General features: G+C 35.7%; 1 protein-coding gene across 1 annotated transcript in view; it reads right to left on the reverse strand.

Annotated features, from left to right (window-relative positions):
* Positions 1 to 2,169: 2,169 nt before the first annotated feature.
* AGBL3 (AGBL carboxypeptidase 3) overlaps positions 2,170 to 22,847 on the reverse strand; it is a 55,639-nt gene continuing 34,961 nt past the window's right edge. The window contains exons 12-18 of the mRNA XM_045564849.1: positions 20,872 to 20,926; positions 20,173 to 20,259; positions 15,847 to 15,904; positions 13,945 to 14,004; positions 7,556 to 7,567; positions 6,897 to 7,128; positions 2,170 to 2,593 (exon numbers count right to left, since the gene is read on the reverse strand). Of these exons, the coding sequence (XP_045420805.1) occupies positions 2,170 to 2,593; positions 6,897 to 7,128; positions 7,556 to 7,567; positions 13,945 to 14,004; positions 15,847 to 15,904; positions 20,173 to 20,259; positions 20,872 to 20,926 (928 nt within the window). The remainder of the gene's footprint in view (positions 2,594 to 6,896; positions 7,129 to 7,555; positions 7,568 to 13,944; positions 14,005 to 15,846; positions 15,905 to 20,172; positions 20,260 to 20,871; positions 20,927 to 22,847) is intronic.

A 22,847-nucleotide genomic window follows, 5' to 3' on the forward strand; every position in this document is an offset into this window, starting at 1 on the left:
ATTTAAGTTTTGGTAGTTTATATTGGCATTTCTTCAAGCTTACTGATTCTTTCCTCAGTTGTGTCCAATCTATTGATGAGCCAATCATTCATTCCATTATAGAGTTTCAATTTCTAGCATTTCCTTTTGTTTCTTAGATTTTCCATCTCTCTGCTTATGTTGCCCATCTGTTTTTGCATCTTGTCCACTTTTCCCATTAGAACTCTCAGCGTATTAATCGTAGTTGTTTTAAATACCTTGGGGTATCTAGGGAAGGTTTTTCAGAGGAGATAGCACTTGAGTTGAATCTTAAAGAAGTAGAGGCTTGCTAGGTGTACCACTAGAAGTGGAGAATGGTAGACAGGGAGAATAAATGGATTTTATGACAGTGGCATGCTCAGAAAACTAAAAGTTAAGTATTACAGCATGAAGTGCAGAGTGAGGAAGTGGCCTACAGATACTCCTACTTTAGGTAAAGCATCTTTATATAATATTTGTATCAAATGATAGGATACAGGGAGAGCAAGTATGGGTAAGGACCCAGGTAAAATTATTTAGGCAATATCTCTGTACCCCTAAATCTTCCAAGAAACTGTTTTTTTTTTCACTTTTTTCTGTTATTCACAAAGATAATCAACTCTAGAGTTTACAATTTCAAACTCTCAGACAACCAAAGGTTCAAATGATATTTCACTGAATTAAAAATCAAGGTTTCCCTGGAGCTCAGGCTTTTGTCCTGATAGATGAGGATAAGGGCAAAGTGAATTTTGAGAGCTCTTATTCCATCATGATGTCAGCTATAACAAATGCTATGATCCAGAACATTATTCTGCTTTTCCAAGCCTGAGCATCTGTCTGGCAGAGGGCATTCCAGAGGGGAGTTGACCTCTGCTCTTGCCCCAGAGAATCATTGAGAATAAAAATTTTGAGCCAAAAAGTTTGGGGAGCCTCTGAGGACCAGGATACTTGCCTCCAAAGCACAATCTAATTTATTCAGAAGACAGCTATTTCCTACCAGTTGTTAAAGATTCCTGGGGAAATCTATAGTCAAGGTCCTTTAAAATATAATGGTTACTCTTTTAAAGTCCCAACAGACTCTCCTTGAACCTTCTTTAGCTACTGAAAATATTTTTCCAAGTAGATCATCCAACCTAGGTCTTCCTAGTTCCATCCTGCTTTCATTAGGCTTGTGGCCTGCACTTTTAATGCACCTCACCTACCTCACCCTCTTTTTGCTTAGCCTCATCCTGTAATGGATGCCATTGTTAACCCAAGACTGTAGGCTGGTTGACTCTGTTTTCTCACTTACCACATTCATCTTGACCTGACATAACTGTTCCTTGGTGTGTCCTTCAGAAATCCTTCCCAGTGCTCACCGCCTTTATAAATGGCAAACTATGAGGTGCTGGACTTGCTCCAGAGTGTTCACATGAATAAACAGCTGGAGATGTACACTCATTTGCTGTAAAGGAAACTGTACATCTAGTCTTTTACATCTTTGCTAAATTTTGGGAAATAAAATAATGATGATTTTAAACCATAGTCTATGCATTTCAGTGTCATTTTGTGCCACACTTTTTCTCTGTGCAATTAGCACCTTTTAATATATAGTATTTTCTCTAATTGTTGGAGGTGCACAACTTAACACTTTACTTTGCACTTTTTTATTCTGTAATCATTTTATTCATGTATATTTTATCTGTACAATTATATGATAATCTTCTAGTGGAGAGAAATGTCTTTTATATCACCAGTGGTTCCTAACATGCCAACAATATAACAGAAATTCAGGAAATGATGTTTGTTGACTGATTCACTCAAGTGCTTAGTAGGGAGATTAAAATCAGTGATATAGTGCATGTCATTCCTTCCTTGAGTTCTTAGTTTTTTGGCATTGTATGCAAAGTAATTTAGAAAGGAATAAAAAGTTCAGAGGTTTTTTTTCCATGTTGACAAAAATAAAATATAAATATCTAAGTGTTTGAAAATTTTCTATATTTTCTCTGGATTTCTTTTAAAGTTTCTGAAAGGTGTTCCCACTAAAGAAGATGGGATATCTAGAATTTGTAATTTAGTATATGCATATGTAGGGGGAGGAATAGGAAAGGGGAGGGCTTTTCTTTTTTTCTTCTTACTATGTAGGCATATATTATCTTTCATCCACAATTTTTAGAGCAGCATAAAGGTAGATTAACTGTCCCTTTCCAACTTCAGATGGAAGATGGGTTGTCCATCATTCTTATTTAGTTTCTCCTCCTTATTTTTAGTTAGATGGGGGGATACATGTGTAGAGCTTTGCTTGTTGGATTCTTCAGCTTGAAAACTCTCATCTTTTATATTATTTGCATCTGCTTCAAAACTTGAGGGCGCAGTCTCCCATTTGCTGGTGAGAGGTTTCATGTCTGCATTCTTTATGGCCCGTGTTTGAGAATGTTTTTTCCTCTTCTTTGGGCCTTTGGGAGGTGACAAACTTTCAAAGGGCCTATAGGATATAGACTGGAACAACTGTGAAGAGTGTGGCATAAGATTCCTTTGGGTTATAAAAGGGTGATTTTTGGGTGGTATCCAAGATGTCCTGTATCTCTTTACATTTATGCAAGTAGCTGGCTTTAGTCTAGAAAAGAAATGAAATATGTGAGTTTTTGACCAACATGTACCTACTTTGTGGTTTTAGGTATATCAACTTAGTATAAATCATATTTTTTTCCTTTTGGTGAGTTTATCCTCAAGACATTTTCCATCATTTCTAAGTCTTTATCTCTGATTATGATTTTACAGCACTACTCCAATCTTGTATTCTAAGTGCCTACGGGATATGTTTATTGGGATACCTGCCCTGATCCCAGCCTTTCTGATATAATAGCCACTCTAGGCCTCAGCTCTTTTTCTGTACATCTAGTTGTAGTAGATAGTCTTTCAAATTCTGCTTTGCTCCAAAAACCTATTCTGTTTATTCTATTAGAACAGATTCAGTATACATGCTATAAGATGTTTTTCTATAACCAGTAAAATGATCAATATGAGTCCAAGAGAGAGAAGTTTGGTTTCCAGTGAAATACTGCAGTGGGGGAGGGCTCTTTGTAGGCCAGTGGAGGTAAAAGTTCTGGCTTCTACATGTCCTTCTTTCACACCACCCTAGCAGGGTGTTGAGATGTCTTGTTATACCTCATAAGAGCGGATGTGTAGGCCCCTCACTCTGTCTCTGCTTACATGGTTGGGATTTGGGCTACTGTTTATCTGTGGTGTTTGGATGATTTTGGTGTCAGACTGGTTATTGTCTAAAAATTTTCTATCTTGGCAGGCTGTGCATTTCCTGGTTCTTTGGTTATGTAGTGCGGGCTATTGTTAGAGTTTTTTGTGAATATGTTTGTGCACATTGGTGTTTTCAGGTTGGTGGCTTCTTTAGCTTCAAGTCTTTGATGCATGAGGCAAAAAGAAAGCCCAGGTGACTTGCCAGTGTGTCATTCCTTGGTTCTGGAAGTCCCTAGCTAGCCTGCTTTCTTTTTTCCACCTTTCAGAGTTGTCTTATGTTTTTTTACATGTCTAGAGTTTTTAGTTGTCTTTATTGGGAAAACTAGGGAAAACATGTCTACTTCATCTTCCTGGAAGTGATAATTTCTCCAATTACACTCTGATTTGCATAATTTTTTCTCAAGAATTTTCATCATGACCAAATGGAATTCTAAACATGAGATTTATTCCTCAATATTTGAACTCTGATCAATGTTTGACCAGAAATGTATTTGAAGGATGTAAATCTTCTTGCTAACATGCTATTGATTAGTAATCTACCTAGACCCTATTCATTTTGGCTTAAGAACAGAACAATTTAAGTTCCAGTCCTAGAATTATAGTCAGATGTTATATCCTTCACTATGATAACTCTGCAAACTACCGTGGCACATTAAACAGTTTCTCCTTAATCCAAACTTGGATTGATGTCCAAGATGGTTTAGCAAAGGTATGATCTTCTTATTCTTTGCTTATTCTTACTTAACCCTGTAATCACTTACTATAGGTAATACTATGTGAGAGTATTGAGCCAGTCAGACAAAGGATATATAAAACAGAGAAAAGGCAGCCATAAGGAAATAAATTGTAAGAACAAAAAATCAACTTAATAATGTTTAGGTATGCTGTGAAATCATTTGTTAATATTGGCTTTTCTTGCTGCTTTCCTAGTTTTTAATATTTCCATATATACCTATATACTTTTGGGAGTTTCTGCACCAGGAACAATTTTTGCCCTTCTCTGGGGGACTGCCTCTAGATCCGCAGGGTAAGGCTTCCAATAGCTGTGTCAGTAACTTGGTGAGCTCTACCCACTGGCATGGTTGCCTATCAGATTATCTTTCCCTATAATTTAGCATTGGGAATGAGAAATAGGGAGTCAGTCTTGTAAGTGAAACTGCTGTAGGATGCAAATTTGTGAGCTAGGGGATGTGAAAATTTTTCTGCAGAGAGAGAAAAGCAGAGACTGAAGATGGATAAATGGGTAGGTTTCCATTCCCTAGTTTCAGTCCTTTCCTGAAGGCTGGCTGAATTCCCTCTCCCTCTGTTTCCATGAATAGTCTTATAGTTTCTTATAATTCTTCCCCTATACTCTCTCTACCTTATGTTTTTTGATTAAGCTAGCTTGAATTGGTTTCTGTTATTTGTAACCAAAGAGGTCTTAATATAACCTACTATTTGTCTGCACCTTCATGCTCAGACCAATCCACACTGAGTGCATTTCTGGGTTCAAAGTGTATAAGGGATCTTTTATGAAAGTAATGATTAAAGATCAAGCTATATCCTAATTGTCACCCAGACCCCTTGCCTATCTCCAGATTCTCAACTTCTTAGCCCCTTTGCCTAGGTCTATTGTATTTTGTTATTTGTTTCCTCATTTCTGATTTTGCTGATATTATCATACTTGATCCCTTGTTTGCCTGAGCCTACACTGTTTGCTTCTCTAATATTAGCTGACCCATTAGACTCAATTCCAGTCAGGCACCGCCTTCCCCAGCATGATAGCTACCCCACTCCACTAGAAATTGCCACCAATTGCCTATTTTTGTAATTTTATTGACTTTTGATTATATAAGAAAGAAATATCCGTTACTAAACAATTAGAAAAAAAGCATAAAGAGAAATATCATCCCCTGCCAATACTTTATCCAGAGAAAATTATTGTTGGGAAATGTGCTTCCAGAGTTTTTTTTAGGTATATATGTGTTTGAGTGTATATTATGTGCACATACATATAGATGCAAACATACCAAATCAAACTGTTCTGTAGCCTGTTTTGAACCACATATCTATTGTGAACATTGTTCCATGTTAATTAATATATACTTATAATATTTAATAGCTATATACTATCTTATTTTATGGATATACCATAATTTACTTAAGCAATTTTCTGCTGTTGGATATTTAGGTTCTTTACTTTTCTTTTGACTCTTATAATCAATACTGAAATGAACATTACTCTACACAAACCTCTTAGCCTTTATTTAGGTTTATTCCTTAGGATCAATTTCCAAAAGTGGAATTTCTTAGTCCAAATGAATATATGATATTAAGGACTTTTCACTTACTTTGGATTACCTTCCAGAAACTCTGTACCAGTTTATATTCCCACAGTATGAGAATTAATTTTTCCACTGGGAAGGAAAAAGGAATGGTATTGCATTATGGTTTTAATTTGCAGTCTTTGGATTTAAGTGAGATTGAACATTCCTAAATGTTCCTTGGCCGTGTTTTTTCTTTTGTGAATTGCTTAATCATAGCCTTTGTCCATTTTCCTATTAAAATAGTCATAATTTTCTAGTTGATTTGTAGATGCTCTTTGTATATTAAATACATTGATCCTGTTTTTCATTTGTGTTATGAAGAGAAATGGCAAAACATAATGATAAAATTCAGAAAGATACTGGAGTCAGAATGTCTAATTGGATTTGAATCCAGATTCTGCTACCTATTGGCTGGTGTGGCTTTGGACAAATTACTTAACCTCTTTGCACCTCAGTTTTCTCATGTGTAAAATGTGAAGTGTATATGCACAAATAACTTAGAACAGTATCTAACACATGGAAAGTACTTTATAAAAATTTGTAGATAACATTAGTATTATATTTATTACTTTAGCTTGTTACTTTTATTTACATGGGTTTCCTTTTGGCCTTAGAGATGTTTCTGTTTTTTGTTTTTAAAAGAAATCTGGCCAGGCACCATGGCTCACATCACTTTGGGAGGCTGAGGTGGGAGGATTGCTTGAGATTAGGAGTTTGAGACTAGCCTGAGCAAGAGTGAGACCCCATCTCTACAAAAAACAGAAAAATTAGCCAGGCATGGTGCTGTGAGCCTTTAGTTCCAGCTACTTGGGAGGCTGAGGCAGGAGGATCGCTTGAGGCCAGGAGTTTGAGGTTGCAGTGAGCTACAATGATGCCACTGCACTCTAGCCTGGGTGACAGAGTGAGACTCTGTCTCCAAAAAAAAAAAAAAAAAAGAAAGAAAGAAAGAAATCTGGTCTCATCCCCTTCTGCTTTCCTCTGAGTGTCAGAATAAACCAAAGTAGTTCAGGTTAAATTTTTAATCCTTGTTATCCCCTAGGATTATAAGGTTTAAAAACACCTGAACATTTTCAAGTCAGGCTATGATCATACTTTATTTATGCATACTCTATTCATAGATCCAAATTAATGAATAATTTCATGCAAATAACCAATCAGATAAGGCCTGATGACTGACTCATTCACTTATCTAGTGTTTTTTGATGGGTTTGGGCCTTTGTCCCTTTGTAAAATGAAGTGTAGCTGATACCATTTTCAAGAGCCTATATTTGTTTCTTAGGATAAGGAATTAATAAAAGAATGCTTCCTTATAAATGAATGTATTAAATAGCTAAGAATGATAAAATATTACCGACTTACTGATGTTGGATTTGGAAGTTGCTTCTTGTACTGAGTAGCTGTTTTATCTGAGTGGTTTGCATGTTTTTAGTGCTATCAATGATAGGGAGCAAATATTGTAATATTTCTTGAGTTTGAGCTATTCTTTTATCCCTGTAGATTCTTTTTTCATCATCTGTCCAATTTCTGCCACTCTTCTTGCTTTGGAAAGATGTGCATTCTTTCATTTTGCTTTTTAAGTTGTGATGCGGATCTGGGGAGCAACCATAAAAATATGGACAGATATATTAACTGTACTTATTCAACAATTATTTATCAAGCATTATTATATGCCAAGGGTTTTATCTAAAATCTCTTGCCTATCTGAAGCTTATACTTTAATGACAGTGGGCAGAAAATAAACAAATAAACAAGTAAAATACATAGTATGTCAGATAATGATAACATTTACAGGATAAAATAAAGCTGGGGAGGGGAATAGAGAATTCTTGGGGGGTTGATTTCCATTTAAAATCTGTTCTGAACTCAGCAACCAGCACAATCTTGTTAAAACAAATCTGAGACTATGACACTCCTCTGCTCAATGTCCTCCAATGGTTCGCCATTTCAGACTCAGAAAAAAATCAAAGTCCTTCCAGTAGCCTATGAGGCCCTACATGAGCTGAATCCAAGTTACCTACCTAAACCCATATCTTATAATTTTCCCCTTAGTACATTCTGCTTCAGCTGCTGTTGCCATCATGGTGTTCTTGAACACACTACCATGCTCCTGCCTCAGTAAGAGCCTTTGCACTTACTCTTCCCCTTGCCTAGAAAGCTCTTTCCCCTGAAATCTGTTTGATTGACTTCCTAACTCCTATGACATGTCAGCTTCACAGGGAGGCCTTCTCTTAACACTGTTTTTGGATTGCAACACGCTTAAGTTTCACTACTAGATGATATACTATTGTGAACAGCAAATCATGGCTGCCAACATCAGCAGTCAAGGGGAAAAAACAATGACAGTTGACTATGAAAGGTAGATAATCTGTGCTGTATCCATTTGATGTAAAAAAATGTTGCTTCCAGTCTCTGTTTTTTGGGACTAAAAGCAAAGATGGCATATGGGATTTGTTCTTTCTTGCCTTTTAAATCAGCTTATAATTTTTTTGTTAGACACAGGACAGTAGGTAACAGGAACTGAGGTTAATAGGCCTTTAGTATGGGGCTTTATATTACTCTGACAAGAATTTGGATTGTGCTTAATGTTTGCTGTAGTCACTGGGACCAGTGGCTTGAAATTCTTCTAGGATTTGATTTTGTCTCTCCTGTTGTCTGTGGGATTCCCTAAGAACTACTTATCAGATAGAATTTTTGTCTTTCGTACAGCTCTTTCAGCAGTAAAACACTGTTATTATATTGGAGCCATGTTGGTGTGGTGGTAAGGTATAGGGGAGAGGAAGCATTTTATAAGTTTATTATTAAATCTTTTAATAAGCCTGTGTCTCTGGGCTGTGACCTTAATAAGTATTTCTTAGTTTTTCTTCCCCTGCGCCCTCAGTGAGACAGGAAGGCTAGAGGAGGCTGGAGTTGGAGAAATACTCTTTCCCAGAAGGGATAAGGCTCTGGTAAAGCATTTTTTTCCTTGTGAGCTTAGCAATGTTCCAGGCTTAATTGACATCAGTGATTCCATTTTGGCTACTGATTTGATGTTGAACTGATGATGAACTTTGAGATTCACAAAGGAACTATGCTTTAAAACCACATTCCTTTGCAAACATCTGTGCTCTCAACAATGCAAGGAAACTGATCCAAATCTTTAAGAACATTCTGTATATAGCTTTTCCTTGCCAACTGATGAAAATGCATCATTCTTCTAATGATTAAAAACTTCTTTGTTTGATCAATTAATGAAATAATCTGACAAACAATTTATATAATCTGAACAAATTCATATGAATGTAAGCCCTCCTACTCCTCTCATGTGGTATTGTCTCTGACTGCTACCTAGGTTGTAAATCTTATTGCTGAATAAATAATTCATTTGTTTCTGACCTATTGATTTTCTCTTTTTAGAGAGTAGGCCTTTATTATGGAATATGTCCTAGGTGTATTTCACAATGTTTATTCTTCCTCTCCCCCTGCCAGAGCTACTAAGAGATTGTTCTAAGCTTTTTACTTTGAAAATCTGGTGGGGTTCATGGAGGTAAAAATCACAAAAGTGTGATGCTTCCCTTAAGACTGTGGTCCCCAGGAGTTGCTCACCCTCAAGCTAGTGCACACAGCCTCCAGAAATTTGTTAAAATTACTGTTTAAGTGTTCCTACCAGTTTATGACTCTAGCACCTTCTGCTTCAGGTAAGCAGATCTTAGCTCTGACTTTCTGGATTCATCTGTCTCTTCAGATTTTAGGGTGGTGGTTTACCCAGCACACTCAGTTCTCTGATGGATCCAAAAAGTTGTTGATTTTTAGTTTGTTCAGCTTTTTCTTGTTGTAAGGACAGAAATTATGACTTTCAAGCTTTATTCATGTTCGAGCTAAAACCAGAAGTCCCCTTACTATGTTTAAACAGTAAGTCTATGTTTTCTTCTAAAAGTAGTTTTAGCTCTTACATTTGGGCCTATGATCCATTTTGAATTATTTTTAGTGTGTGATGTAGGAACAAGTCCAACTTCATTTTTTTGCATGTGGATATCCAGTTGTCCTGGTAGCATTTGTGGAAAAGACTATTTTTCCTCATCAAATTGTCTTGGCACCTTTGTGGAAAATCAATTTATAATAAATATAAGAGTTTATTTCTGTTTTTTCAATCCTATTTCATCGATTTATATGTCTGCCCTTGTGCCAGCACCACACCGTCCTGATTACTGTAGGTTGGTAGTAAGTTTTGAAATCAGGAAGTGTGAGTTCTCAAACTTCGTTGTCCTTTTCAAAGTTCTTTTGGTTATTCTGGGTCCCCTGCATTTCCGTATGAATTACGGGTTCAGTTTGCTAGTTTCCACATAAAGTGTAACTGAGGTTTTGATAGGAATTGCGCTGAATCTGCCAATTTGGGGAGCATTGCCATCTAACCAATATTAAGTCTTCTCATTCATGAACATGGGAATATTTTGCACTTATTTAGAGCTTCTTTAATATATTTCAACTGTATTTTGTAGTTTTCATTGAACAAGTCTTGAACTCCTTTTGTTAAATTTATTCCTAAGTATTTTATTCTTTTTGATGTAAATGGAATTGTTTTCTTGATGTCTTAAGAATGTTCATTGCTAGTGTATAAAAAATACAATTGATTTTTATAACAGATTTATTGAGATGTAATTCACATACCATACAGTTCATCAATCATAATTGATTTTTGTCTATTGATCTTTTATCCTGCAACCTTGCTGAACTCATTTATTAGCTCTAATAGGTTTTTTATTTTGGGGGATTCCCAAAGATTTTCTATATAGAAGATCAAGTGTTCTGCAAATAGAGAAACAGAGAGTTTGGATTCCTTAATTTGTTCTTCTTGCCTAGTTTTCCTGCCTGAACCTCCATTATAATGTTGAATAGAAGTGTTGAGGGTAGATATCCCTGTCTTGCTCCTGATCTTAGGAAAAAAAAAGGCATTTAGTCTTACACCACCAACTATGATGTTAGTTGTGGGATTTTCAAAGAGGGCCTTTTATAGGTGGGGGAAGATTCCATTTATTTGTAATTTTTTGAGTGTTTTTTTTTTTAATCATGAAAGGATGCTGCGTTTTGCCAAATGCTTTTTCTGCATCTATTGAGATGATTACTTTTTCCTTTTTATTTTATTAATATGGTATATTATATTGTTTAATTTTCATAATTTCATATATTAAACCAACCTTACATTTCTTAGGTAAATGCTACTTGGTCATTGTGTATAATCCTTTTTATATATTGCTGAATTTGGTTTGCTTGTATTTTGTCTTAATTCTTAATAGATACAGAACTTGGTAAAAATAAAAAAAAAAAACTTCTATTTATTTGGCTCCTAGAATCTTAACAATTAATTACCTTTTCTGAGAAACCTTTTTTGATTCGTCCCTACCCCCAACAACCTCCTATGTAATCCCATAGCATGGTAAATGGCATTCATTCCCTTATATTGCTATTGTCTGTTTACTTGTTACTTTCTTGGCTTCTTGAGAATAGACTATATTTTATATAGCATTGTACCCCAGTATCTAGCACTATTACAACTTGTTATCTCTGGGAAGCAGATAAACATCAGATTTTAAAAGAACATGAACAATGAAGGAAAGGAGATTATGTAACAAAGTGTGAATATAAGGAAGTGTCTGAAACAGAATAGTGTTAGGGTGGTTAAACCTCAAATGAACTAAGATTTGAAAAAAAATATTAACAACAAAAGTTTTACTTAGCTATATTCAAAATGAAAATATATCAAGGAATGTTTAGATTTATACTTCTGGGATTATTTTATACTTATGGATGACAAAGCAGAATGCCTCAGATCTTAAATTGCTTCTATCTTTTCTATCAAATAGAATTTTCTTTTGACTGAAAAGGGGAGACTAAATATTGGAAGAGATGACAGAAGTCAAAACATTGTGAATGAGTTATCTTCATCCCTGTGGTTTTGTGATATGTCTATCTATCTATATCTCACAACATATATATATATGTATATATATATGTTAGCTTTCATCCATGGTTTCTGGCTCATAACTCCTACAGTCCTTGTGATAATGTTAGGGCACTTTAGGCCTCAGGAGAAGTCCCCAGGAAACAGAACCTGTGACCTTCTCCTGTCCTCCTTTCACCTGCCCAAGGCAGGACTCTAATCTAATTATGGGTCAAAAGACTGTCATTCCACAGAGGGTCCTGTCTCATATACTGGAGGAAGGAATGCTACACAGAGAGGCCGGGAAGAATCTGAATACACAGGCCTTGCTGGGTTTAGATTGTGAGCTTTTTGTTCAATCACATTTCTACATGGTTATCAATCATGTCTATGTAATGAAGCCTCCATAAAAACGCAAAAGGACAGGGTTCAGAGAGCCTCTGCATAGCTGAACATGTGAAGGTTTCTGGAGAGTGGTGAACCCAGGGAGGGCATAGAAGCTCCATGCTCCATCCTCCAGACCTCACCCTACATATCCTTTATAATAATTCAGTGAATATAAGTAAGTGTATCCTGGAGTTCTGTGAGCTGCTCCAGCAAAACCCAAATAGGGAGTCATGGAAACCCCAACTTGAAGCCAGTGTGTCAGAAGTTCTGGAGGTCTAGACTTGCCCCACAAAGGGGGGAAAGTTTTGGGGACTGAGCCCACAACCTGTGGTATTGGATGCTCTCTCCAGGTAGAGTGTTGGAATTGAATTAGAGGACACCAAGCTGATGTCTGCTGCTTGGTGTGTGGGGGTCAAACCCCACATTTGGTCACAGAAGTCTTCTTCTGTGCAGATGATTATTGTGGTGTGAGAACAGAGGGGAAAACACAGTTTGAGAGTTTGCCCTAAACAATTCCAGACATATTATATCACAAATAAGGAAAACATTTACATATAAGACCATAGAACTATTGACAATAGTCTTTTAAGAAAACAAGGAAGTGATTTTCCCCTCCTGCCTAAATGCCTACCTTATCCTTTAAGACTCCATCATGATTTAAAGACTAATTCCTTCAAGAATACATTTCCTGGGATTTGCAGGTGGATTAGGTCCCCTTCTCTGAACCATCAGACCAACTTGTACATACTATTATTACTCAATCTATCTCACTCTTATTTTAAGGAACTATTGGGGTCTTATTAAACCTTGATGCATATGACTTAAATGATGAGTAGCTAATCTAGTTGAAGGGAGGGAGAAGTATGTTTCAGGCAGAGAAAGCAGCATGAGCAAAAGCAAGGAGGTGAGAAGACTGATGTATTCTCAGGCAACAAGATCGTCTTTGTAAACATCAGAAGCCAGGTCATTGGAAGTTTTGCACGTCATGTTAAAGAACTTTATTTTTTATGCTGCAGCTAGCAGTTGTCAAAAAAATCTTTTTTTTGTTTCTCAGAGTGCTGTCAACAGCACTGACTAAAAGCCCCTAGTTCTTGTCCACATCACAGAGAACAACGAGTCAACGACTACACTTGACTCTTGAACAACATGGATTTGAGCTGTGTGAGTCCACTTACACTTGGATTTTTTTCAACCAAACATGGATTGAAAAATACAGTATTCAAGGGATGTGAAACCTGTGTATATAGAAGGTTGACTTTTTGTATATGTGGGTTCTACAGGGCTAAGGGACTTGATGCATGGATTTTGGTGTACGATGGGGTCTTAGAATCAATCCCCCATGTATACTGAGGGATGACTGTGTGTTTCAACAAAAATAACTGAGAGAGAGCACTAGAGTGCATCAGAGAAGTAATAGAAACCCTGGTGAGCATAGAACCTAGAGATGGCCACATAGAAAATGGAAAGAAACACTGGATCACCCCATATTCCAAGTAGGATCAGCTGGGGACCGGGAGGAACTTCTCCCCATGGCCAGGAGGTAAGCAAGAGGATCCCAGCAGTCCCCATCAACACCTTGGACACCTACTGACCTCACCACTGTGGTCCCCCTGTAGTCCTCACAGGCACTAAGCCCTGCTGAGAGAGCTGGGATACACATAGCTGTGATCCCCCCAGAGAAGGATCCTACACCATGGCCTGCCTGCTGCAGTCTACGTGACTACGGCACTATGTCATCTTGGAATTGGAACAATGGCTTGAGTATGTCCTACTCCAGGGGTGAGTAGACACTGCTCACCTACATCCCTGAGGCTAGGGTGTTGCTGAAACACCCCAGCCGAATAGCCTGACATCCCTCAAGCTGAGTTGTGAGTAGCTATTAAACCCTCCCTTCCCCTGACCTCTTGGGCTAGAGCTGAAGTGGTACCATGCCCGGCTAATTTTTTCTATATATATTTTTAGTTGGCCAGATAATTTCTTTCTATTTTTAGTAGAGACGAGTTCTCACTCTTGCTCAGGCTGGTCTTGAACTCCTGACCTCGAGTGATCCACCCGCCTCGGCCTCCCAGAGTGCTAGGATTACAGGCGTGAGCCACCGCGCCCAGCCAGGCAACTGTTTTCTAAAATAATCAACCATATAATCATCTGGTTCATTTGGCCTTGTATCTAGAGGAGATAGTAAAAGATCACAGGACCATGAAAATAATTCATTGACTCATTTATATTCCATATTTTTCATCTTTTTTCAAAGTAAAAGATGCTACGAAGTAATGTATAATGTAGTTTAGCTCAATGAAATTAATATAAGCAGTATGCAAATCTCATGAATTTTTGTTGCATTTTAAATGTTCATACCTTTTGGGCCTGCAATTCCTTTTCTAGGAATTTATTATAAGGAAATAATTAAGAATGCACATAAATAGAGAGTTATAAGGTTTTCACTGTTGTTTACAATAGAAAAAAATTGGAACAATAAAAGTTAATGGGGGTGTCTAGATAAAGATTCACTAATAGAATGGAATACTTTGCTGCCATTTACTCACATGCAAAGAGGTTTATATTATAATATAGTGTAATTAAAAATTTTTTTTTAAAAAGTAGGTTGCAACATAGCATGAAAGTTATATGATTCATTAACATGGAGTGTATATGTGTAGATATAGGAAAAAGTCTTAAATATTCTGAAATGTGATTTTTACTTTCTTTTGCTTACCTTTATTTCTAATTTTTGAGATTAAATTTTTTAACAAAAGAATATATAAAAGTTACATATGAAAAGCAGCTGAATTGCTTGGCTGATCACAATTAGAAAGAATAAAGTTCAAATGAATTAACCATCATAATTATAATGCTATGCTTCCCTGTCCTTGGTGTGGTTCTTATCTCCATTTCTATTTTTAATTATTCTGCTATATCATAAATCAAATGGATATATAGATGTTTACATATATATATATATATATATATATATATTTTTTTTTTTTTTTTTTTTGAGACAGAGTCTTGCTCTGTTGCCCAGGCTAGAGTGCCGTGACATCAGCCTAGCTCACAGCAACCTCAAACTCCTGGGCTTAAGCGATCCTCCTGCCTCAGCTTCCCGAGTAGCTAGGCCTACAGTCATGCGCCACCATGCCCAGCTAATTTTTTCTATATATATTTTTAGTTGGCCAGATAATTTCTTTCTATTTTTTTTTTTTTTTTTTTTTTAGTAGAGACGAGGTCTTGCTCTTGCTCAGGCTGATTTCGAACTCCTGACCTCGAGCGATCCTCCCGCCTCCACCTCCCAGAGTGCTAGGATTACAGGCATGAGCCACTGCACCTGGCCTACATATATTTAAAATTAGGTTACCTCTAATCCTTTTGGGAAGTAGATATAGTATAAATGTATAATAAATCAGTACATATATACATACATTTATTTTAGATAAAATATTGCTAAATTACATGATATTTTCCAAAGGACTTCAACTAAAGATAAAATGATAGAAATCAAGGACAAAATACCAGAGATGCCAGAGAGTCAAAGATTCACGTCAACTTAGCAGCTTGCAATAGAAGCCTATGAAGAGTCTATAAATTAATTTCTCTGCTGGGCTCATCCTCAAATTATGGGAGGAGAGGAATAAGACATTTTTTAGAATATAAAATCCCTATACTCTGTTTGGAGAAAAACCTTTCAAAACCTTGGGGATATCACTCAAATATTATACATGGACCTGTCTCCCTCCAATGTAATTGACCACTATTTTTTCTGTCCTCCCTGGGACCCCTAAACAGATTACTGGCACTGCACCTGTAGCACTGTGCTTAACTCGTTTACTTGTTTTTATTTTCTGATTAAAAGATGAGCTCCTGCAGGGAAGAAATGGCAACATATGTATATGAGAGATACTTCTTTAATATCCTTAGCACCAAGCATAATGGCAAGCTCCAGGTTGTGGCACAAAAAAGAATGTTTGCTGAGTAAATGAATTAATTGTTTATGAGAAGGCAGTAGCAGAACATTACCTTTCACATCAGAATTTGATTCTTTGTGTTTTTGCAGTAAAGGTCCTCTGTCATACACCTAATGGAACACAGAATCAGAAGTAAAACAATGCTATGTTATCAACATGAAAACAGGGTATATTTCCTATATTATTTATGGCATGGAGGGTTTTCAAGAAACATTTCTCATTTTATCCTTATAGGTTTGGAATGGCCAAAAATATCTCACAAATCAGAATCTTCTAATATCTTTCACAACAATATTTTTCTTTTGCATCAATGAAGAAAGTATTAATGTTATATTTTGGCACTAAAGGGAGTTTAAAAATTTTCTACATCACATAGAACTTATTTATGATGAGAAAGAGACAATAAAAGATATGCACGTAATCTCATTTAAATGAGAATAAAGATACAGGAAGATAAGAGTATAAAATGGGTGAAAATATATAAAATTATATGAAAATATATAAACAGATTGCAAAATTGTGCTTACGTACAAAAGAAAAAAAATGTTTTCTTGAAGCTTGTAAAGAAGCTCAGAATGAGAACATGAACATAATACTGCTTTCTATCATGAAAGGAATTGTTAATATGACACAGATGGACTAAAAGAGGCACAAAATACTGTGGAACTATGACTGCTAATCTTGTATAGTCTCCAGATTATTATGTTACCTGAAACATTTTAAATACTTCTCAACTTTTGTTTCTGTATCTGTGATATATGAATATTATGAAGAATTTACCAAAAGGGCCTGAGGAAGGCAAAAAAAGAATTGAAAACATTTTTGCCAACATGTAATACATATCAACTCACCATAAAAGCAGACCAGGAAATGGAGTTAAAAGCTAGTATCTACTTCTTTGTAGATGTAATTGATTGGCAGCAAAAAAATAATAATCAGTATTAAAATGGGAGAAAAATGTAAAAATCAAAGTTTGATTATTGAAGGGATCGAGAAAGGGAAATACTCTAGAAGAAATTACACAAAGTTAAAAGTAGTGATATTACATAATTATTAGAATTTGGTGAGACAAGGGATGAAATCAGCTGAAGAAAAGTCACTTAATAAGACAAGACTTAATGAATTCTTGGTGTAATTTTTAGCCCTCATCCCTTGAGTAAAATGATGCTGTGAGCCATAATAAACTATTTATCCCACAGAAAAATATCACCATGCCAGTGATCTTATGAATGGTATTTATAATTTCTAACCACAGTAATGTAAAATTGTTTTTGGTGAAAATCTTCAAAATCAATGATTGACAGTGTCTTGGTGGGAAATAAAGTTAACTAAAATATTTTAAAAATAATTTGCCAGTATTATTTTAGGGATGTATTGATGTCTTACAAGCAAACAGTTAAAGTAAGAAATAGTTCAAGAACATGAATTTAAATTGTCCTTAGCCATTTACCTCAGTTAAGATGAAATTGTTCACTCTTTTTGTCAAAGATAATTTGAAAAGAAATTCCAGGATCAGTGATCAAGAATTCCTGTTAGCTTATGAGCACACTTAAAACGTATACAACTTTTTCAGAGCATTTGACAAATGAAGATTATTTTCCATTTGAAAATATTCAACACTAAATGTAGATTATGATTTCATAACAATTTTTAAAGCTTCAATTAAGAAAGATGCAAATATATGAGCATTTAATTATAAAATAATTTATCACATTTTATAATACATTAAATATATCTTGGATAGGTGAGGAAACCCACTGTATGTGGATATATTTATGAGAACTAAATAAGTATGTATCTTGCAACGTATATTAACATATACAAAAAAAAAAATCCGAAAACAAAACCTACTTTGGTTACTGGGTCCTGCAAATGACTTAACAGATCAATTAGAGGGTTTGTGTACTAGAAAAAACTTTTAAATCCTATTTATATAACATTCTTGACATAATGTAGTTTTAGAATGGAGGACAGACTGGTGGTTGCCAGGAGTTAGAATTTGTGAGGGAAGGGAGCAGGCATGGCTATAAAGGAAGACTTGTGGTCATGAGACAGCTCTGTACTTTGTGGTGACAGAACTGTATGGACACACACACACACACACACACACATGCACACAAAGGAATGCATGCATATTGATAATCAGAATAAGCTCTGTGGATTGTATCAATGTTAATTTCACAGTGTTGAAACAGTACTATATTTACGCTAGATGCTAACATTGGAGGAGGAGGAGTGAAGAGTGATGGGGCGTCCTATACATGTATATTTTTTTACAACTTCCTATAAATCTATAATTTTTTAAAAAATAAAAAGTTAAAAAAAATTAAATGAGGAAGAGAGAAAAATAATTGCAAAAGTTTGTGGAAAATTAAATTCTGTTACTTCAATCCACATTTGGCAGATGACAGTGTATTTGATGCTCAATACTGCTGAATGAACTTGTCACTGCTTACTTTAAATTTCCCACTGGGGCTTGATCATCATTATTAACATAGGAAATACTTGTAAAGCAACTTCTGATATTCTTATTTGTTTGAATGTCTGAGTATAAATCTTCTAATCTTCTGAGTATGGTACTCAGGTCTTCAACAACTTCTGGATTCTCTGCAGTTGACAAATGTTTTAAGGATGGATTGGTTGGATCCAAGGATGGATTGTTTGGATCCTGTCAACTAGGGATAGTATTTTAATTGTCCTTCATTTGTGTTTGTCAAGTTTATTTCCTAACTAGATAAGTCTATTGAACTCTGGCTACCTGTCTTCCTCCCCCCACCTCTTCCAGAGCTTGTTATTATTGGCTTGTTTGTTTAGTGACTGGCTGGATTATATTAGTGAAGCCTATTTCCCCCAGGCAGTGCTAAACCTCTGATGTTGGTGCTCAGGTTGCAGACTTGGGTAGATACACAGTCATCCTGGGATGACAGTGGTTTGGGCAGGGTTCTCTTTGACAGTCTCATTCCTAGACTACACCCAACTGTTAAACTCCACTAATTTCTGAATGATTGCTCTATTGTCTTCAACAATGCCCTGGGGCATAACTTGCTCTTCAGACTAATCCAATCAAATTCAGGCTCCTTTGAAAGGGTAGTGCAGAAGGTCAGTGTTTAAGATTTGTTCTGATTCCAGTAGAGCTCTTCCCAGCTGTCTCTTTCTCCAATTCTTTCCTGCAAACTAGCCAGTATACAGTTTAGAGTTATACCTCCAATGAATCTACCAATCACCTCCCAATTATTTATTTTACCATACGTACACTGGTTTTGAGAATGCCCTTGAGCTTGAACTTCTCTATACTCTGTTGCAAATGAAGTCAGTCTTTTGGGAAGAATTTAGGAGCTATCTGTTTCATGACCAGGTTCTTCTCTCAAGCCAGAATTTTCAAGCCCTGGCTCTGGAGCTGGGGATAGGGACAATGGCATTCATATGTCTCCGAGAGATACCCCTGCTTCAGGACCTAAACTGTAGGTAGAGGTAGTGTAGTAGCCTTAGGTCTTCTCCACTTGCCTCTTCCAGTGGTAGAATCACCATCGTACAAGCCAAAGCAAAGTGATCAGGGCCCAAGTATTCTCAGCAGTGTAGCACCCAAGGTAGAGCCTCCATCCCATGAATGGGGTCTGGGTTGAAGAAGTGAGCCCCCATCTCTTGTCTGTGCTCACCAGGAGCTTAGCTTCAGCAATAGTAGCTAGAGACAGTATTAAGAAATACTGATTTCCTGCCTCTCCTGGGAAAATAGCCCTCTGGTAGCTGTGGGGACAGGGACCCCTAATTTCTTGACTGTACTAATCTGAAGTGGAGTTTCTATCTTACTGAGCTGGGAGGTGGAGAGGGAAAAGCAGTTTTAATTCAAATACCACAGACTGTCACTGTTTTTAATGAATTTTAGTAGATTTTCTTGAAAACATTTATTTATTTCTTATATGCCCTTAGCACCATTTCTAGAGACTTTCAATGTTTTTTTTTTCTTAAATAATTTTCACCAGTTTGGCTGGTAAATGGGTTTGTAGAGCTCTTCATGGTGTCGTGGTAGAGGTTGATCTCCCAGTACCATCTATTTTTATGCCCTTATATTCTCATTTAATTTTTCTTAGTTTTAATGTATTTCTTCTTGCTACCCATATCTTTGTAAGCTTCTTCAAATACTTTTTAGAGTAAGGTAGGTATAAATGAAACTTAAATATGTCACCTTAATAAGACTACCTCTCATCTGTCAAGGACCTTTTGTGTTTTCATAAACAGTAAATAATATGACCTAAATTTTAATCATTAACTTTTCCTGGGGAAAAATGAGGGTATAAGAGTGTAAGAGAAAATAAGTTGCCATTCTCTTGCATTCATTATTTTTCAAAAACTGTTAACAACCAGATAAATGAAGATTTACCTCTTGCTCTCCTCTGGCATTTTGGTGCTTTGCTGTGGTAGAATTCCTTTCCTTCTTTGTTTTAAGAAGTTTTTTCCTGGTTTTCATCTGGGTAAAAGAATCCTGTTTAAAATCAATATTTAATCAATGCATCAAGGACAGTATATATACAGACATGAAACTATCTTGAGATGCCCAGTTCTAATTGGGGCCCCCTTAGGCACTTATCCCCATTAAACACATCATGTATTTTACCTATTTCTCTTGTTTATTGTATATCTCCCCCAACCAGAATATAAGCTTTTGTTTCATTTTTCTTCACTGTTCTATCCCTAGCACCTAGACAGTACCTGATATATAGTTGGAGCTCAATATACAGTTGAGTAGTAAATATATAAATGAATATTGGACTAACAGGCAGGTGATATGGGTTAGGCTACCACCTCTGTGCTACACAAGTGGTGTGGCTTTTGAGAAGTAATTTAATCTCTCTGGGTCTTAAGCATTTTCATCTATGAAGTAAAGGTGTTAGAATAAAAAACCCTAAGGTTAGAAAATTCTATGATTTAAAGATAAGTACATAATCAGAAAATAACAACTATTACAACACAATAATTATACATCTGTAAACATTTTTTTGCCTGCTTGTTTGTCACAATAAGTACCTATTAGCATGTTCATACCATAAGCAAAAATATTTAATCATACCTGAGAAGTTACATTAGGAAGGTAAGTTGGAGAGTCATTGGATTCTGAACTGTCAGAGCCTCGGCTACTACAAAAAATTAATAATTTTAGTTTACGTAATGTTTTGTTTGCATTTTAAAATTTCAACTGTTGCTTTTACTTTATCATTTTATTTGGATGGTTGAAAAGTTCTAATTATAAGAAGAATTTTTACAAAGGTGGATTATGTGTGGTAGTTCCAGACATCTTAGAAATAGAGGTTTTTGTTGAATGTGTGGAGAGATGCAAAGGTTTGGGAATGTGTTAATGGAATGTAAGCTCCAGAAAAGTAGGACTTTTTTTCTGTTTGGCTCACTGCTCTATGACTAGAGTGGAAATAGTGCCTGGCACATACTAGGTACTCAATACTATTTGTTAATAAGCAAATGAATAAATGATATATCTGAGGAGTTTCCTAGCTCTGAAAACTGAAATCCTACTAAGTGTTATTACTGACCACAGTGGAGTGAAACTAGAAATCACTAGCAGAGGGAAAACTGGAACATCCACAAATATTAATATATTGAAATTAAACAGCACACTGTTGAACAACCATTGGGTCAAAGAAGAAATAAAAAAAATTAAAAAGTACCTCGACACAAGTGAAAATGAAAACAGCATACCAAAATTTATGGGATACAGTAAAAGCAGTATTAACAGGGAAATTTATTGTGATAGATGTCTATATTTTAAAAATAATAAAAATCTCAAACATCTCAAGGACCTAGAAAAGAACAAATTAAGCCCAAAATTAGCAGAAGGAAGGAAATAACAAAGAGCAGAAATAAATAAAACAGAAAATAGAAAAAAAATAGAAAAAAACCAGTGAAACTAAGAATTCGCTTTTTGAAAAGATAAACAAAATTGACAAGTTCTTAGCTAAACTAATTAAGAAAAAAATAATGACTCAAATCAGAAATGAAAGACGAACTTTACAACTGATACCACAGAAATAAAAAGAACCACAAGATACAATTATGAAAAGTGGTACAGCAACAATCTGAATAATCTGAAAGAAATAGATACATTTCTAGAAACATACAAACTACCAAGACTAACTTACGAAGAAATAGAAAGTCAAACAGACCTATAACTATTATGGAGAGTGAATCAGTAATCAAAAATCTCCCAATAAAGAAAAGCCCAAGACCAGATCGCTTTGCTGGTGAATTCTATCAAATGTTTAAAGAAGAATTAATGCCAGTTCTTCTCAAATGCTCCCAAAAAATCAAAGAGGAGAGAACTTTTAATTCATTTTATGAGACCCACATTAAACTGATACCAAAGATCTAGACAAAGATACTACAAGAAAAGAAAGCCACAGGCCAATATCCCTGAGAAAGATAGATGCAAAAATCCTCAACAAATACTGGAAAACTGAATCCAACAGCACATTAAAAGGATCATCCATCATAACCAAGAGGGATTTATCCCTGGGATACAATGATGGCTCAACATATGAAAATTAATTAGTGTGATATACCATATAAACACAATAACGGGTAAAAATCCATGATCTTCTCAATAAATGCTGAAAAAGCATTTGGCAAAACTCAACATCATTTTGTGATAAGAACTCCTAAAAACTAGGAACAGAAGGAAAGTACTTCAACATAATAAAGGCTACATATGTATGAAAAGCCCACAGCATACTTAATGGTGAAAAACTGAAAGTTTTTACTCTAAGATTAGAAACAAGGCAAGGATACGCACTCTCCGCACTTCCATTCAACGTAGTACTGGAAGTCCAAACCAAAGCAATTAGACAAGAAAAAGAATTAAAATTTCCAAATTGGAAAGGAAGAAGAAAATTGTCCTTGTTTGCAGATAACATGATCTTATATATATACAGGAAACCCTAAAGAAGTAATAACAAATTTAGCAAGGTTGCAGGTTACAAAGTCTACATGTAAAAATCAGTTGTGTTTCTAATAGAGTGAAAAAACAGCCTATGTAATGGGAAAAAATAT

This window comes from Lemur catta, chromosome 11 (assembly GCF_020740605.2).
Source record: "Lemur catta isolate mLemCat1 chromosome 11, mLemCat1.pri, whole genome shotgun sequence".
Lineage (NCBI taxonomy): Eukaryota > Metazoa > Chordata > Mammalia > Primates > Lemuridae > Lemur > Lemur catta.